The following is an 18734-nucleotide window of genomic DNA, read 5'->3' as shown; positions in this document are numbered from 1 at the left end:
AGACAAAAAGGTCAACATTGGCTACATTTTCTTATAAGGTAAGTGTTCTAAATTTTTGTGCTCTGTTGCTTAGCATTTAACACCAACACTTGATATTTAAATTGTTGATCATCAGACACTTAACAGCACGTGTGCCTGACTCAAGGTTTGATTGACTCTTAGTTGGAAACCAGTTCTCAGAGACTTTTAGGGTGGGGAAGATGAGGAAAGTGAAGAGGATCTTATTAAAGAGTATTGATGCCGGATTTTGTGAAAAGCGCTGACCCCTGGGGACATGCAGAGGAAGGGGACCCGACTTTCATTTGAGAGTCAAAATCCATCTTTCCTGAATGCCACTTGTTTGACTCCTGACAGGTAGAATGGGTAAAGAATGGGGCTGGAGTAGCATTGAAACTCAGAACTAATGCTCGGAGCTGGATACAGCCAGGAACATCATGGATGTCGAAGGTTTCCATATTGAACAAAACCCAGGCAGACAGGGTACTACTCTACATTAAGAATCTGTCACTCAAAGTTGTTTGAGACTGTTAAGTCCTCTTTCCCCTTCTGTATTTAGTCTTGCCAGGATGATGCCATGGATGTTTTCCTACTCCTGTTTGGCTTACAGATGCAAACATATTTATGCATAATGCATTTATTTAAAATTACACTTTGAAATATTTCAAGCTTATAGACCACTACAGAAAGTAATATAACCAAACTCTGTAAAGCACATAACAGTAGGCTTTATTTAATTTTAACATCTTATCATATTTAAATAAGATCAATGTTTAGACTTTTTATTTTGAACAATTTTCAGAATTACAGAAGAGTTGCAAAAACAGTATAAATAAATCTCATATAGAGCGGTTCCTTGGTAGCTGAGGGGGCTTGGTTCTGTATCTGACGGTGCTGGAGTCCTTCGTGTAAAATGTAGAAGGAAATGATCTGTGTACACTCTTCTGGGTAGTTGGTCATCGCACAATTATACATGCTGTCTAAGATAACGTTAATAGTTGATGAACATGTTTAAGAACTATGTGAAGTTTTCCAAATACTTTCAACTTGTGATGTAGATGTAGGTTCATGCAGTTGGATTTATTCCCTTTACATATGAAGTTCACTGTATTCTGTGCCCTGTATTACCCCAAATGTTAACACTTTATTTTCATGCCCCCACCGATTCCATGTAAGTTGCAGACATAATGTCCCTTTAATTTTTCTGAATTCCTTCAGTACCAAACCATAAAATCAACTTGGCATTGATGCAGCTTCATTATTTAGCCTATAGCTCTTAGTAATAATTTGTCAGTTGCTACAATGTCTTTTTATAGCAAAATAAAATATTTTTTCAGGCCTACGATCCATATCACAAAGTTTCTGCAGTGGGTAGAATTTGAACACTTCACCAGGCTTTGACATGGGAAGATGTGGTCAGTTCTACTAGAAAACGTTCTCCCTTGTTGGGTGTGTTAGATTCCTTCTCCTCAGGTGCAGACGGCGCAGTTCTCTCCTGAGTGCATTTACATGGGAGTCATGTGGTGTCTTTGTCCCAGTACTGTTTTTGTTAACTTTAATCACTGGTAACATTCTAGAAATTTTCTAGTTATTTGTACTTTTCTCTGTTGTAAACTTACTATTTATTAATTAATAATTAACTTGTCCAATCCATTTTTTTTGCTTTTTTTCCATCTGTTACTCTTCCTTTCTTGATTTGTGGTTTCTTACAGATTCTTTGTAGTAAGTTTTTTGAAATTGATGCATATGAGACTTCCAACTTTCTTTTGTCTGTTTGGAGGCATCCCTTGAGATTCCACATAAATTTTAGGGTGGACTTTTTCATTTCTGCTCCCCAAACCCCATTATTAGAGTTTTGATATGGATTTCAGTGAGTAAGTAGGTTGTTGTAATTAATTCTGTACACTTCTATTTATTTTATTTTATTTTTACATTTTTAACTGTTGTTATATGTGTAGGGAGAAAGTCTGTGGAGGCCAGAAGAAGGCATCAGAGCCATTGAAACTGGGGCCACAGGCAATTGAGAACCTCTTGAGCCTTTCTCTTTGTTTGATCTTTGCTTTCTTTAGGAATTATACTAAAATTGGGTATTATCTTCAAAGTTGTGTTTTTAGGAGATGGGAGTTAATAATTTTCTACCCGTTTGACAATGCTTTCTTTTTTATAATCACGACCAAGTCATTTCCTAAATGAATTTCTCAAACACTACAACTAGTGCTTGTTGCTATAACCACGACTTCATTTTTGTGCTAACCATCTCCAACACCTGTTTTCTTTTGTGCATGTGTGCACATGAATCTTTAACTTCAATATTTCAGTATAAATTTAAGAACCTATCTTGCAGCAGAATATGGATTTTAAAAACCAACCAATTCATTAATTTGTCTTTAAATTTTAAGAGCTAAGCAAATGCAGAGATGAAATAATTTATTATTTGAGAGTGTAATTTTGTACTCAAAAAAAAAAAATCCAGAAGACATGCAGCAAGAATGAAATTCCCTTAAAAGCAACCAGAGAAGAAACAGGCTACTTAAAAAAATGACAACGTGATGGCAGAAAATTTCTCATTTGTAATAATCATAAGTTATAGGAAGACAACATATTTTGAAATTTAGGCTTATACATTTATTTAAAGTAGAAGAATTTCTTTAAAAATTGTTCTCACATACTCTACTTCCTTATTGTTTTTCTCTCCTGAGGTCCCCCCTTGACACAAGGTCTCATGTAGCCCAGAATAGCTTCAAACTGGGTATGTGGCTAGGAATGCCCCCTCTTGCCTCAGTTTCTTAAGTACTAGGATTATAAACACGTGCCACCGTGCCTATCTTCTGTTGGTTCTGAGATTATTTTATCAGTCATAGATCATGGTGGTTCACATCTTCAGTCCCAGCCCTCAGAAAACTCAGACAAGAAAATCACAAGTTAGAGGTCAGCCTGAGCTACACAGCGAGTTTCAGCCCAACTGATGAGTATAGTGAGAGCCAACTAAAAAACACTGCGCAGGTTCCAGGCAACAACGAGGCCTTTAAAAGTGCTTCAAGGCTGCGTGGCAGTGCCAATCTGGACAGCACAGCTCCATGAGCAGACGCACTGTTCCCTGCATCTATGTTCCTCTCCCTTGGTCTTCAGCTTGCAACAAAGCACAAGCACAGGGATCGGCAGGGAAGACTTCACGCACCTGATGGTTTTCATTGCTCATATTAGTTTCAATCAATAAGCCAACCCTAGGCCACTTGTCAAGAATGAAGGAGTTTTGTTTATTTTACACTGCTGCCCTGCAACCCCTGTTTCAATAGCTTTAGACCAGTTCATGATTTCTTGGTCTATCTCTTGGCCATCTAGATAGTTTATTTTACTACTCTAATGCTTTACTATTTTATGTATCTGTTCAGTTTGACAGAACAGAGTAGATGTAACAAGACATGAATTTACCATGCCATAACACACTTCCTTTTTTTTTTTTTTGAGACAGGCCTTACTATGTAACCCTTGTTGGCCTGTAATGCATTATGTACACCAGGCTAGCCTTGAACTCACAGAGAACTCTGAGTGCTGAGACTAAAGGCGTGCGCCACCGCACCAGATCTTCACAATACACTTCTTATGAAGCATCAATAGAGACAAAGATGGGATATGTCTTAGTTTTGTCATTTTCAACACACACACACACACCACACACACCACACACACACACCACACACACCACACACACACACACACCACACACACCACACACACCACACACACACACCACACACACCACACACACACACACACACACCACACACACACACCACACACACACACCACACACACACACACACACCACACACACACACACCACACACACACCACACACCACACACACACACCACACACACACACACCACACACCACACCACACACACACCACACACACCACACCACACACACACCACACACACACCACACACCACACCACACACACACCACACACACACACACACACACCACACACACCCACACACCACACACACCCACACACCCACACACACCACACACACACAACACACACACACCACACACACACACCACACACACACCACACACACACACACCCACACACACACCACACACACACACCACACACCCACACCACACACACACACACCACATACCACACCACACACACACACCAACACCACACACACACCACACACCACACCACACACACACCACACACCACACCACACACACACCACACACACACACCACACACCACACCACACACACACACACACCACACACACACACACCACACACACACACCACACACACACCACACACACACACACCACACACACACACACACCACACACCACACACCACACCACACACACACACACCACACACACACACACCACACACACACCACACACACACACACCATACACACACACACACACACACACCACACCACACACACACACCATACACACACACACACACACACCACACACACACACACACACACGTGAAGGAAGCTTTAAAACTGTTTTATAAGTTTTATAAGTGCATGACAAAATTTCTGTCCATTTCATAAGTTATTTAAAGAGATAATTTTTAAGCACACATAAAATCTCTCAGTGAGAGGTTGTAGAATTAAGATGTTTAGCAACAACATCAGATTGTATAGATTATTATCATTTTATATTAGCACAAGTAAAATTAAGACTTTTGATGATTCTCACCACTATAACTTCTGAATAAGTGGGTAGTCAACTCAGACAATAAAATGATTTAGCCAGATGTAAGTGATAAATAGAAGACAAATCTGTTTCTGATGCAGTTCTCTTTCCCAAAGGCGACAGGCCTCACCACTCGGAACATCCCTGGAATACCTATAGAAATCTAAAAGGTCACCTGCATTGTTGCTATATGCCTGAGATACCAGCATTCTAGTAGTCTGAGGCAGGAGGATTATAATTTAAAACCATGCTGGGCTACAAAGTGAGTTCAAATAAAACATTAAATTGAAAGTAAAAAAAAAGTGAGTTCAAGGCCAGCCCAGGTATCTTATCAAGAATCGTCTCAAAAGAGGAGCACTCCCTAGCATGCATACGCCCTTTGGTTTAATTTCCAGTGGCATGAAACAAAAATAAACACACCCAACCACTGCTGGGGTATAATGGAATATACCATTTATAGAACACAGGGAAAGCAAATATATACAGACATGAAATAGTTTCATTGATATAGCGATTAAGGTCATTACAAGTTTACCTGAGAAAGTATTTCCTCTTTATCTTCAAGCAGAGACTGGGGTGCCGACAGAAATTCCCCTTTCCCACAGCTCTCTTGGCTGATAAGCGTGTCTGCATAGTTGGGCTGTGGGAAGATCAGATGGCTCTTGCGAGAGTCAGCGGTGAGTGAGATCTCGCGGGAATAGGTCTGTAGAAATGCCTGTACCCCGTCAACACCCACAAAGTTGGAGGCAGGAATGTCAGTCAATCCGTTTGCTGCAGTCTGAAGCAAGCGCGAGGAGTGCCAGTGTCGCAGCTTGAGCATCAAGAGCACGATGACAAAGGCTAGGAAGATGCAGGAGACTACAGCCACTGCCACCACCAGGTAGAGCGTGAGATCTGAGTCCTGGGGATCGGCAGCTGTCCCAATGCTGCCCAGGTCGGCCAGGAGTTCAGGAATGCTGTCAGCCACTGCTATGGTAAATGTGACTGTGGTGGACAGAGGAGGCTGGCCGTGGTCCTGCACAGACACCACCAGGCTTTGCTTGAGTGCATCTCTGTCCAGCAGGGCCCGGGCAGTGCGTACCTCGCCCGTGTGTAGCCCCACTGAGAAGAGCCCTGGCTCGCTGGCCTTGAGCAGACGGTAGGAGAGCCAAGCGTTCTGTCCTGAGTCTCTGTCCACTGCCACTACCTTGGTCACCAGGTAACCGGGCTCGGCAGAGCGAGGTGCTAGTTCCACACCAGTGGAGCCATCTGTGGGGAGGGCAGGATACAGGATCTCTGGGGCATTATCATTCTGATCTATCATGAACAGACTCAGAGAAACATTGCTGGTGAGTTGTGGGGTCCCACTATCACGAGCCATCACTCTTAGCTGCAAATCCCGAAACTGCTCGTAGTCAAAGGACTGCAGTGCGTAGACAACGCCAGTGTCAGAGTTGATGGAGAAGTACGAAGACAAAGGCACTCCCTGAATAGTGTCTTCCACCAGGGAGTAAGTCACCAGTGCGTTCTCATTGTGGTCAGCATCCTGGGCCTTCACTGAGAAGATGGAAGCCCCTCTGGGGTTATTTTCAGGAATGTAGACAGAGTAGGAGTCCTGCTCAAAAACTGGAGGGTTATCATTGATATCCGTCACTAGCAGTGAGATATGAGCTTGGGTAGATAGGGGTGGAGTTCCCTGATCCATTGCTGTTATTGTGATGTTGTGCCCAGAGCTATGCTCTCTGTCCAGTGTTCTTTCTGTTACCAAGCGGTAATAATTGTCAACTAGCTTTTCCAGTTTGAAGGGTAGGTTTCCGGGAATGGAACAAGTGGCATGACCATTGTTGCCAGCGTCTTGATCATGCACACTGATGAGAGCAACTATGGTCCCAGGAGGAAAGTTTTCTGGCACTTCGGTAGTTACAGAGGTGATTCCAACTTCTGGGGCATTATCGTTAACATCCAAAACAGTGACCAGCACCTTTGCTCTAGCCATGAGTCCAGCACCATCCTGGGCTTGAATTTCCATTGGATAAACTTTGTATTCTTCAAAATCGAGTGGTTCTTTATTCCTTATTTCTCCTGTGTAAGAATCCAACTGAAATTTCCGGACCACACTGTGGTCTACATTGTGAAAGGAGTATGTTACTTTGCCATTAGCTCCCTCGTCTGGGTCAGTAGCATTCACCTTGAGCAGTGGAGTGCCCAATGGGATGTTTTCTGGGACACTCACGTGGTACTCTGCCTGAGTAAATGATGGTGGGTTGTCGTTCACGTCTACCACCTGAACACGGATCTGCAGAGTCCCCGTGTGTACTGGGTTACCCCCATCAGAGGCAGTGAGAACAAGGTAGTGGCTAGCATCTTTTTCTCTGTCTAGAGGGCTCTGCAGCACCATCTCTGGCTGTTGTGCTCCTTCAGGTCCCTGTTGCACATCCAGGAAGAAGTGAGGGTTGGCGCTTAGCTGGTAGCTCTGAAGTGAGTTTATACCGACATCAAGGTCTTGCCCAAGAGGCAGAGGGATCCTAGTACCCGGAGTCGTTATTTCACTCATTTTTAACTCCAGCTCTTCTAACTGGAATTGGGGGGTGTTGTCATTAATATCAATGATCTCTACTTCGATAGGGAAAAGCTTCATTTCATCCTCCACAAGGATGTTAAAGCTCACGAGGCAGGGCGCGCTCTGGGCGCACAGCTCTTCCCGGTCTATCCTGCCCGCGGTGACCAAGCTGCCGCTTCGCGGGTTCAGGGAGAAAAGCTGCGACCTACCTCTGGAGACGATGCGGATCCCCCGCTGCGCCAGCTCACGGGGCTCGAGCCTCAGGTCCTTGGCGATGTTGCCCACGAAGGAGCCTTTGTCGGTTTCTTCCGGCACCGAGTAGCGGATGTTTCCAGCCCTGGCTTCCAGTAGTAGCTCCAGAGAAAGGCACAGCAGCATCAGCCGGCTCCAGCCGGTTAGCTTCTCTGGAATCGCCATTGCTCTCCGGCTTCCTACTTTTCTCTCAATTTGTTATCAAGGGTATTGTTTTCCTGCTTTTTCAGGATCTTCTTTATCTTAATAATTACAACAGAGAGATGTCCAGAAATATGCTGGCAGACATTTTCAGTCTGGCATGATGGAGAGTCTGAGAGTCACACGGTTTTTCTTTTCTTTCTTTTTTTTTTTAACTGGGCGGGTAGTGTAGAGCTTGTATCTCCCAGGTTGGTGAACAGCGGCGCCCAGAGTCCTAACAAGTTACTGCACTCCTTGCAAAGTAATCAGGTATCTTAAGTCCTGGTTTACTGCCAGGGAAATAGTAAATCTTTTAAATAATAGTATGTATGTATGCACGTATGTATGTGCACATGCATGTATGTATTATATGTAAAGGAGCAATGTTCATTTCCTTATAGCTATATTGCCAAATTGTATTGTTTTGAAGAACCCAGTACTCCAAATTATCTGTTTTCCCTGTGTGCTACTGAAAAATTAAAATATTTCTCTAACCCCAAAGAGGAGAAAATCAGCCTTTCATTTATTCTGTTGTATAGCTTGACTACTTGATAATTTCTCAGGCCACAAAGAGAGGTTTGGAGGATGAAGAAAACATTAGAGAGGGAAAAGTCAACTTTTAGATTTCAGAGTAGAGTTTCAGAATCTGAACCACTCCATTTTCCTTCCACTTGGCTTTGAATATTTTCAGAACCCTGGGAATTTGAAGACCACGCTAAACCATATCCTCATTCTTCTTCTTTTCTGAAGCAGCTACATTAAGAAAGATTTAAAATTCCCCCAAAGGTAATAAATTTTGAATAGGATAAAATCGGGGTCTTGGAATCTCATTAAACATATTGCATGACTACATAACTTATACTTCAAACTCAAAAGACAGAGAAGTTGTGGTATTATTCTTTATAGATGAAAAAGCTACATTTTGTTTTCGGGAGACGGTAGGGATAATGGTTGTCCTACAGGCATGCACTGTATTCTCCAGGAGAAGGTGGCTTTATCTTTTAACTAGGGTGATGAAGATGTCACTTTCCTTTTATTCACTGTTTGGAGATGGTGTGGCAGCCACAGTGGTGAGCGAGCCGCTCTGGCTCATTTCAGGCTGGCTGGCGGCCCTTCGCAGCAGCCACGGAGCTCAGCATCCTTTCACTACAAAGAGGATAATGGAACACTAGAGCTAAGTCCAAGGTCAAAGGAGGCAAAGCAGATATGTTATCCACTGAGTCTGCAGAGGAAAGCAGCTTCTGAGAAATGCCTTTTAAGGACAGCAAGACATCCCTGCTCTGCTACCGGATCCTGGCGGAGAGAGTTCTTGGAAAGTTCAGAGCCCTTTAGAGCTTGGAGCAGAGCTGGGATATTTAGAATGGTGAACAAGGCTGAAGATGCAGTCAACAAACTGGCAATTGCGATGAATGAGTTGGATCTTGGCTTGAAGAAAAGCAGGAACGATCCGAGGATAAGGAGGAGTAACTTCCCAACTTCATGTCAGTTTCCATAGACTTGGTTTGTTACAGAGAAGAACTTCCAGCTAACACTGCTCCTTCTGCTGAAAGCGCTCTGGTGGTAGGCGGTCTGCTCCATCCTGAGCATCATCGCCTTGGCCTTCAGATCAGCTGCAGTGAGGGCAAACTTTTGCCGACTTTCACATATTCTGAACTACTAAGGGATTACAGTCAGTGAAAGATATGTTTGTTGGGTAAGGGAGATGCTGGCAGATATGGAAAGTTGCTTATTACTTTGTTCAGAAAACATGACATGGGAAAATGGTTATTGTTTTCAAACCAATTTAAACAGAACACCCTGAAAATGCAATGGGAGAGAGGCGACGGCACAAGGAGAAAATGATTTGGACTAGATGACGAAACAATTAGAAGAGAGGTGTGAAGATCTGAGAAGGATAATTTAAAAAGTTCTTGGGATCATTAGTTCACTCACGGTAGCAGCTGAGAGATAATGGGAGTCATTCCTTCCAAAGCCAATGGTGCAGCCTAACGGTAAGAGTATTCCTCTGAGGTCACTTCTTTTGTTCCAGTTATGATGAAGGCCATAGTAAATCATTTAAAGCCACATTTAAAGTATATATCTTATAAATCACACACGCACACATACATGTATGTCTAGTCATTTTATCACATCCTGAGTCCTGACCCACATATCACAATATCATGACACTCCACGGTGCTCTGCTGAGCTCTGAGATACCTGCGCTAAGAAATGCATTCCAAGGTCAGGACAATCACAATTCTTTGTTTGTTTTGTGGTGATTAATTCTACTAAAAAGGGAAATTATCGGTGCACTGACTAAAGTTCACTTATACATCCCCATACAGAAATCATGACTTCAGGACTACAGCAATAAAATGCTATTTTCTGTGAAGCACTAGTATGCATTATTTGAATATTTAAATATATTAGGGATCTTTTCATTGGGGGAGAAGTATTTTCCTGTAAATATATATTAGTGTTATGATTTCTTAGGTATTGTACTTTATAAAGGCTGAGCTTTGGATGGAGGTGTAGCTCAGTTGGTAGTTTGCCTAGCATGCTCGAAGCCCGGGTTCAATCCACAGCAATGAGAAATCCAGGAGTGGTGTGCATGCCTGTAATCCTAGCAGGAAGTCTGAAGCCATCCTTGGCTTACACAGTGGGTTTGCGTGCAGCCTGGGCTATAGGAGACTGTTTCAGATAAAAACGAAATAAAGATAAGGCAAAAAGGAAAAAGTTGAGCACTTACATTGATAAATGACTAATGAAACGTAAATTTTCTTATGCAATCATTATAACTTAAATTTATTTCTTGGTTGCCTTAGGTAAAGAAAAAATTGTCTGCTTAAATTATAAGTCCCATAGATTTTGTTGATCTTCCATTGTTATCATTAAAATCTAAGACTTTGTAAATATTTAACTTATCCTTGATAAAGAAGGTTACTAACTACAATGTCTCAAATTAGGAGTTATTTATTTCTCTCTATCTGACAGGAATATGGTGTTGGCACTCTAGAGTCTGGCATTTCAGGAACAATTGAGACAGATGCTGGCAGCCAACTAGGTATGATAGCCATGAAAGATTCAGAATATGAGGAAGGAAAGGAAGAAATTAAGGACAATTTCTGTTCTTGTATAACTATACAGTTTCTCAGACAAAGACAAATATATAGACCTCAAGGGTAGTAACTTAGCAATGCAATACATCTTTCATTGTTGCAAGGAAGGAATCCGTTAATAAAAAATAAGACTTTTCAGAACATATTAGGATATGCAAACTTCTTCCAAAAGGAATTGTGAACTAAAGAGACAAAATAAGCACACATAAAAATAATCAGTAAGTCAGGCAGTGGTGGTGCACGCCTTTATTCCCAGCCCTCGGGAGGCAGAGACAGGTGGATCTCTGTGAGTTTGAGACCAGCCTGTTCTACAGAGAGAGTTCCAGGTCAGCCAGAGCTACACAGAGAAACCCTGTGTTGAAAGGTCATAAAAAGAAAAGAAAAAAAAATCAGTAAGACAAGCAGGATCAAGTTAAAAAGGCTGGATGCACTAAATGAGAACATTCAGAGTCACATGTGCATATTTGACTCCAATATAAAATCTAAGGCTTCATTGTTGGCACTCTGGGCAATGTCCAGGTGTAAGCTGTTTCTGGAACTAATATGAAGAAACTAAAAAATACAAATAAACTAAAATCTGAAGATTTTACAATAGGAGAAGCCATGCACAGATTGTGGTAACAGGTGAGTCTCCGTGAAGTTGAGAGCAACTCCAAAACCATGCTTCAGAGAACAGGCTGACAGATGTCCCTAGTGCTGAAGCTAGGACGTTACAGGTCCAAGATGACGGCCAGAATCCCTTTGAGAAGCCAGAGTACAGAAACTAAGGCAAGGCTTCCAAAGCTGAAACTCCATCTGCCTGGCAGTGCTATGCTGCGTACACGGGGGTCTGGCAGAACTCCTGGAAACTCATGGCAGGGACCAGGTACAGAGTAGTGACTGTCCGCCACAGAGAGAGATCCTGGTGTTCTGTTTCTGAGACACAGAGCAGTGTTGTACACACTTAGCTGTATGAGCCCCTAGCTTGAAGAACCACATTAGCTGGTCAGAAATATAGGACAGCTCTTGCGCTTGTAGTTGGTGTCCGCTTTTGTCAGCGGGTAGACAGGCTCCATAGTGCACACTGTGGTGACTTAGCTAGTTGAAGTTTTTGGAAAAGCATCCTCCTTGTATTTTTGTGACAGTCATCCACCATCACTGAGAGGCTAGAATGGCGTTGACCCAGTCAAACCCTGGTTATCATGCTGAGAATGAATTTAAAGGCAGTCTGCCGGGATACTGAGGCAACCTGCACTTGCTGACCGAAGGCAATAGCACTTTCTTGGTGCAAGGTCAGGAAGAACAAGAATTATGAAATACTGCAGGCTCTGCTCAGAAGTATTCAGTGGCGGCTTCAGTGTTTCCAGTCCCTTGGGACAAGGCACAACAGCACGCATCTGTAATCCAGCACTCAGGAGACAGAGACAAAAGAAGGATTATAAATTTGAGGCCAGCTGTGCTACACAGCAAGACCCCCTCTCAAAGAAAAATAAGAGATCAGGATGTGGCTCAGTATGAAACACTTGCCTAGCATAGAAATGGCCCCAAGCTCAAACCTCAGCACGCAAAAAGAGAAAAAAAGAGCAGACTGCTTTTGTTTTCATAACACTTCACTTTGTAGTTTCCTTACGCTCAGCCTCTCAGATGCGGAAGTGACGGGCATGCACCATCACTTCGAGCAAGCAGAGCATTTTTGTTGGTGAAAATGTTTGAGTAATTAATGCTTGTGCTGGAGAAAAGGGATGTCTCATCCCTGTAAAGGCACCGACGGGTAAGACTGTACCCAGGGTCTGCTCCCATTTAGGATTCCATCTGTCAGTAGGTGACCATTACATAGTAATTCTTGGGGGTGAACTGTCAGTGGGATCACGCCTTTTCACATCTCCATTTAAACATAGGTGTCAGTTCTGCTGTTTGGTAATTAATAGCAGTCCTTACCTGTGGATGCCCGATTGAGAGTGACCTACGCTGCTCTGTAGTTCTTGACCTCCGTTTCAGCTGGGATTTTGAAAACGGGTCTTTAGACTACCTCCAATCTTCTAGTCCATGTAGTTACTGCCTTTTTTTTAAAATCAAAATCAAGCATTGCTGTAATCCGGGGGCAGTATATCTATTCTGTATGAGTTGTGAGATCGTGTGAAAATAACAGAACTCTACCTTAAAGATGTCAGTGACGATCACCCGGAATGCGATCTAGGCGAGGACGGGTTCTTCTGCAGGATGGCCCAGCAGCATAGCTGTGATTCCACACCCAAGGCCTGGCAATGGCTCTAGGCTCTGTTTTGTCTAGAGCTGTCTTGCCCAGTAAACGCCACTGAGGAGTGGCAGTCCTCCTCTGGTCCAGGGTTTCTTCAGTAACAGTTCCCAATATTTACCGCTGTAGTGCTCTCTCCATTCATTTCTGGAGTCAGACGAGATGGTCACCGAATGTTACGTGATGCATTTGTAGAGTTATTCTCAGCGTCCGAATCTTTAAACGCTGCTGTTAAGATGCTCTCCAGGATTTCCAAAAACGGTGTATGTCGCATACTGTTGTCATTTAAGTCCAGGATGGTTCTGTCTGTATGATTTTCGGTAGATTTAATTTTTAAATTCTTACGTAATTTCTCTGGTGAATCTACTGCATTGATTCGGTTAGTCTCTGCTGCCTTGGCTAGATGGAGTAGTTCTCAGCACTCACCCTCGGATTCCCCGCAGTTAAACACTCAGTCTTCTTTTCAAATCACGCAGTGCAGTCGGTGCGTAGTTCTCCGAGCAGAACAAAGACTGCGGGAAGGGAGGCGGCGCTTCCTGCGCTCTGTGCGCCTGCCCCGTGGGTGACTTCCTATCCACGCAGCTGTTGAGACGTGAATTCACTCCCTGTAGTAGAAGTCACTCCCAGGAAGGAAAAGGCAGCACCTCTCTGGGAGTCATTAAACATCCTGACGATGATGACTGCAAGCAGAGAGCAGGAGAAAGGGTTCCAACAGAGCGCAGGGAGGCGTGCATTTTTCGGCTGTGTTTGTGAAAGCCCGCGGAGATCACTGGGTCAGATTGGCCACTGACTGGGCGACAGCGGCACCCAGAGGTTCAGCGTGGTAACCTATCGCAAACGGCTTTGAAATTCCTCAGAAGACGCCACCTTCCTTCATTTCCAGGACTTGTTTTAGATAGATACTAGCTACGTTAAGGTGGAGAGTATGGATTGTAGTTTTTGACAAAATATTAACAAAACTGTCTTTTCACAAAATTTAAGCAAAGTAATCTAATCTATTACAGTTCGACATAAGAACCCTCATACATTTTTTTCCTCGATATTATTTTTTCCGGTGCTGAGGATCAAAGCCAGGACCTTGCACTTGCCTAGGTCCCGCCCTTGGCAGTCGTTTTTGAAGATGATACACTGATGAAATATTTTCCTTTGAAAAAAAGGGGGGGGTTCACTACTTGCCAGGGACGGCGGGGCACACTTGTAATTCTAGCACCTTGGAGGTAGGAAACCCACCAAAAATTAGCCAGGTCTACACAGTTTCAAGCTAGCCAGGGTGACACAGAGACATTATCCGAACAAAATGTTCTCTTTACTAGATAAATTATCCACTGTTAAAAGACATGTCAGAAAATATAATTCCTAGAGTTGGGGAGAAGGCTCAGTGATCGCTGGACACGCATGAGGACCTTAGTCTAAACACCTAGCAGGAATGTAGAAAGCTGATGGCCACACTGGCTCCTGTAACCTCAGCCCTGTGCTGGGTGGGGAAAGGACATCACTGAGGTTTGTTGCCCACAGCCTAGCTCCAGGTTCTCTGACAGATCCTGACTCAGGGTGTAACAGGGAGAACAAAAGGAGAGGATACGCTACAACTTCCTCTGGCTTCCACATGTATGTGCACAGGCAGGTGAGGGCTTCCAAACATACACACGAAATAAAATAACAAATTCTTTCTGTAAGTTCAAATACACAATTTTTGGTCTAACACATTGAAAATACTTTTAAAAATTAAAATAACCCAGAATTTAATTAATTTAAAATTTTATCTTTGATGTCTATTCCAATGCTTCCACTATACATACACTTTAAAAAATTCCCCAAATAATCTAAGCTCCTTCATGTTATTGGTTACTCATACTCCTTTTCTAAAATATAGATGTCAACTGTTAATATACCCTGCTGTGGGGTGTCCACCAGAGAAAACTGCGTGGACATGGGCTTAAGCCATAGAAAGTCTTTGTTAGCTGGAGCTGGCCAGCGACTACACTGGGTGTTTGGGATCCCATTGTAACTGAGACTTTCCCAGGGTGAGATTCTTTTCTTTTCTTTTTGGTTTTTTGAGACCTTTCTCTGTAGCTTTGGAGCCTGTCCTGGAACTAGCTCTTGTAGACCAGGCTGGCCTCAAACTCAGAGATCCGCCTGCCTCTGCCTGACGAGTGCTGGGATTAAAGGCATGCGCCACCACCGCCCGACCTCAGGGTGAGCTTTTAAGCACAGAAAGTACATTCTGGATTGACACACTAAGGTTAACAAGAACAGTTAGACAGCAGTGGAACTACAGAAACAAAAAAGCAAGGTTAGAACATTTGGAGAGTTTCCCAGAACTATGGATGTTGTTGGATTAGGTTTTTGTTTTCATTTTGGCAGGTGGTACTGTCTACATACTGAGTTTTATGGTCTGAATGGTACTCCCATCAGTGTCAGTTGTGCTAAGGTCTGGGGGCCTACTAATGTCTGAGGCCCTTTAAATACCCAAAGGGAAGATGATCCCATTCACACTGTGTGGGTTATGATAAATCTAGACCAATAATGAGAGACTTATTTTTTAAAAACAATTCTTAGGATTATAGACGTAAAATTATAACCTTAGGGTAGTTTCTCAATCTTGGTGTTGTTAGAGCTAGATAATTCTTTTTTTTGAAATAGGATTTCTCTGTGTAGCCCTGTAGACCAGGCTGACCTCAAACTCACAGAGATCCATCTACTTCTTCCTCCAGAGTGCTGGGATTAAAGGCATGTGTCTCCACCACCCAGTTAGCTAAATAATTCTCTATTATGTGAGTGCGTGGTGGAGGGGAGCTGTTCTGTGCCACATCTAACATTATCTCCAGTCTCTTCTCACTACACATCAGGAGATCCTGTTTTCACAGCCATGACAACCGAAATGTCTGGACATTAATGAAGGCCACCTTCTTCCAACCACTTTCGGAAACATAGGTTTGTTGTATTTACAAGCACAGTACTGTTAAGCCAAGGATAGGAATAAGACCATGTTAGTCAAGTGAAATCAAAAGGCAGACTCCCCCTGAGTCCAATCCCAGGAACCACAACAAATGCAACTAACTAAACAACTAAACAAGCAAGTTAGTGACTCACCTTGATAGCCAACGTGAACCCAGTAAACCCAGGCTGCTGGGAACTTTTCTGAGATGTGTGTGTGTGTGTGTGTGTGTGTGTGTGTGTGTGTGTGTATGTGTGTGTGTGTGTGTGTGTGTGTGTGTTAATTTGAGGCCAGAAGGCTAAGTCTGGGCAGTGCCTTCTGGTGGCAGCACAGATAAAGTGATGTGGAAGAGGGAAACTTCCAACCTGCTTGGCCTCACTCTTACTGGCAAGTTTGGCCTCTCCAGTGTGAGACAGACTTTGTGGTTACTCCAACCACATCCTGCAATTCGATCTCATAAAACCCCCTTTAACGCACGCACGCACTCAGTTCTGTTCCTTTAGAGAATCCTAACCAATACAGTAAGTAACTGAGACTCCTTCAGCTCATGGACAAGGGAGGTTCTCCGCTGGCTGCTGGAAGGTAACTGGTGACCACAGTTGTGGAAGTTTACAAACACAGGGAGCTGAAAGAATAGTAGGAAAGGCACAAATGCTTTGAAATCAGAAGAGGAAAATAATCTGTATTAAGTCATGTACAGAGGCAACTGTATTATACTTCAAGATCTGAACCGTCTAACCAGCAGTCCTCAGCCACGCGGGGCAACTGAGCACTTGCTGTGTGGCTACTGTAAACTGGGATGTGTCGTAACTGTAACACACACCCTGGACTTTGAGGATTTAATTCAGAGTAAGAATGTAATGCATATCATTAAAATATTTTATACTGGTGACTTATGCTTACATTTTAGAAACACGGGTTTAGTTATTTTCACTTGCTTATATTTGTCATTTTATTGTGGTTATCAGATAATATTTAGTTGTTTTTTTATTTATTTACTTATTTATTTTTGGTTTTTTTGAGGCAGGATTTCTCTGTAGCTTTGGAGCCTGTCCTGAAACTCACTCCATAGATCGGGCTGGCCTTGAAATGCACAGACATCTGCCTGCCTCTGCCTCCTGAGTACTGGGATTAAAGGTGTGCATCACCACTGCCCGGTTGTGACTTTAAATCTGTAGAAGCTGGAAAGGAACTCAGTTAAAGAGCACTTGCCTAGTGCTGCAATTTTATGAGCTTTATTAACATTACTAAAAATCCACTTAACTGCCAGGCAGTGGTGGCACACGCCTTTAATCCCAGCACTCAGGAGGCAGAAGCAGGTGGATCCCAGTGATTTTGAGGCCAGCTTAGTCTACAAAGTGAGTTCCAGGACAAGCCAAGACTGTTACAGAGAGAAACTCTGTCTCAACCCCCCCCCAATTAAAATCACATCTATGGCTCCCATCTGTAACCACATTATATATATATATATATAATCCTGGTTGGTATAGAAAGTGCTGTATGTTTTTAGTTAATGTTCTTTTTAAATTTTAAAGTATATGATTATTTAATAATACATGTTTTCTTTTGGGTAGAATGTTTGCTGTTTCTGCACTATGGCAGCTATTTTTTGGTTGTCAGCTTGACTACATCTGGAATTACCTAAAACCCCAAAATAGAAGGCCACGCCTGTGAGAGGTTTTTTTTTGTTTAATTTGAAGTGGGAAGACCCACTTCTAATATGGACTTTTGAGGTGGGAAGACACACCTTTAATTTGCGACACATCTTCTGGCCGCCCATATAAGTTCATGGAGGAAGGAAACTCTTGCTCTTTGACTGCTTGTTCTCCTGCTAGCAAGGCCATTCCTTCACTGGTATTAGAGCCTACTTCTGGGTTAGGTTGTATAGTGATGATCAGCCTCACGAACTGAACAGCTACTGCATTCTTGGATCTTTTGTTCACAGACACACGATGTTGGATTAGCTGAACCACAGCCTGTAAGACATTCTAATAAATCCCCTATATATATATATATATATATATATATATATATATATATATATATATATATATATATGGGAGAGAGATAGTCATTCTATTAGTTTTGTTACTCCAGAGAAACCCATCAAATACACCCACCCCTAAAAATCTTAATCACAAAATACAGCAGGCAGATGTTCTCACATTATTACAGATGTTTTTTAATTTCCAAAGTATAAAGAATTCTAAAGTTTTTAAAGTTTTAAAGGGATTTTCAAATAATATGGGATTAGTAGTTGCTTATTATTCTCTTTCAATATAGAAAAGAAGCCCTAGGAAAACTCATTACTATGCTAGGGAATTAACTGCTTTCTTCAAATCTTTGTTTCACCCGCATTACAAATATAGGAGAAACAATCACACAAGAGTAGTTTTTTTTTGTACATTCAGAATTTTTCCATGTATGTAGTGATATTTTATGTTTTAACAAATAAAGCTTGCCTGAAGATCAGAGTGTAGAGCTAAGCCAGGGAGTGGTGGCACACACTTTTAATCCCAAGATTTAGGAGACAGAGGCTGACAGATCTCTGTTAGTTCAAGGTCACCCTGGGCTACACAAGATTGAATCTGTCCAAAAGAGAAACAGAGCTCATACAAAGGTGTTCCCAGCACTTGGGATCACACGCCTTAAATCCCAGCACGAGGGAGGTGGAGACAGGAGTGATACGGCTGGGCGGAGAGAGGAATACAAGGTGGGAGGAGACTGCAGCTCATTGTCAGTCTGAGGTTTGGTGGAGACAGATGGA

At 42.7% G+C, this 18734-nt stretch overlaps 1 protein-coding gene across 1 annotated transcript; it reads right to left on the bottom strand.

The window, feature by feature from the left end:
- Window positions 1-5036: 5036 nt before the first annotated feature.
- Window positions 5037-7825, bottom strand: LOC119814603 (protocadherin gamma-A1-like). Its single transcript, XM_038330487.1, has one exon. The coding sequence runs from the start codon at window positions 7678-7680 to the stop codon at window positions 5248-5250; it is 2433 nt and encodes an 810-aa protein (XP_038186415.1). The 5' UTR covers window positions 7681-7825; the 3' UTR covers window positions 5037-5247.
- Window positions 7826-18734: the final 10909 nt, after the last annotated feature.

This window comes from Arvicola amphibius, chromosome 5, assembly GCF_903992535.2.
Source record: "Arvicola amphibius chromosome 5, mArvAmp1.2, whole genome shotgun sequence".
Classification (NCBI taxonomy): Eukaryota; Metazoa; Chordata; class Mammalia; order Rodentia; family Cricetidae; genus Arvicola; species Arvicola amphibius.
The sequence above is the reverse complement of the archived record's forward strand: the minus strand, read 5'-3'. Positions and strand labels throughout refer to the sequence as shown.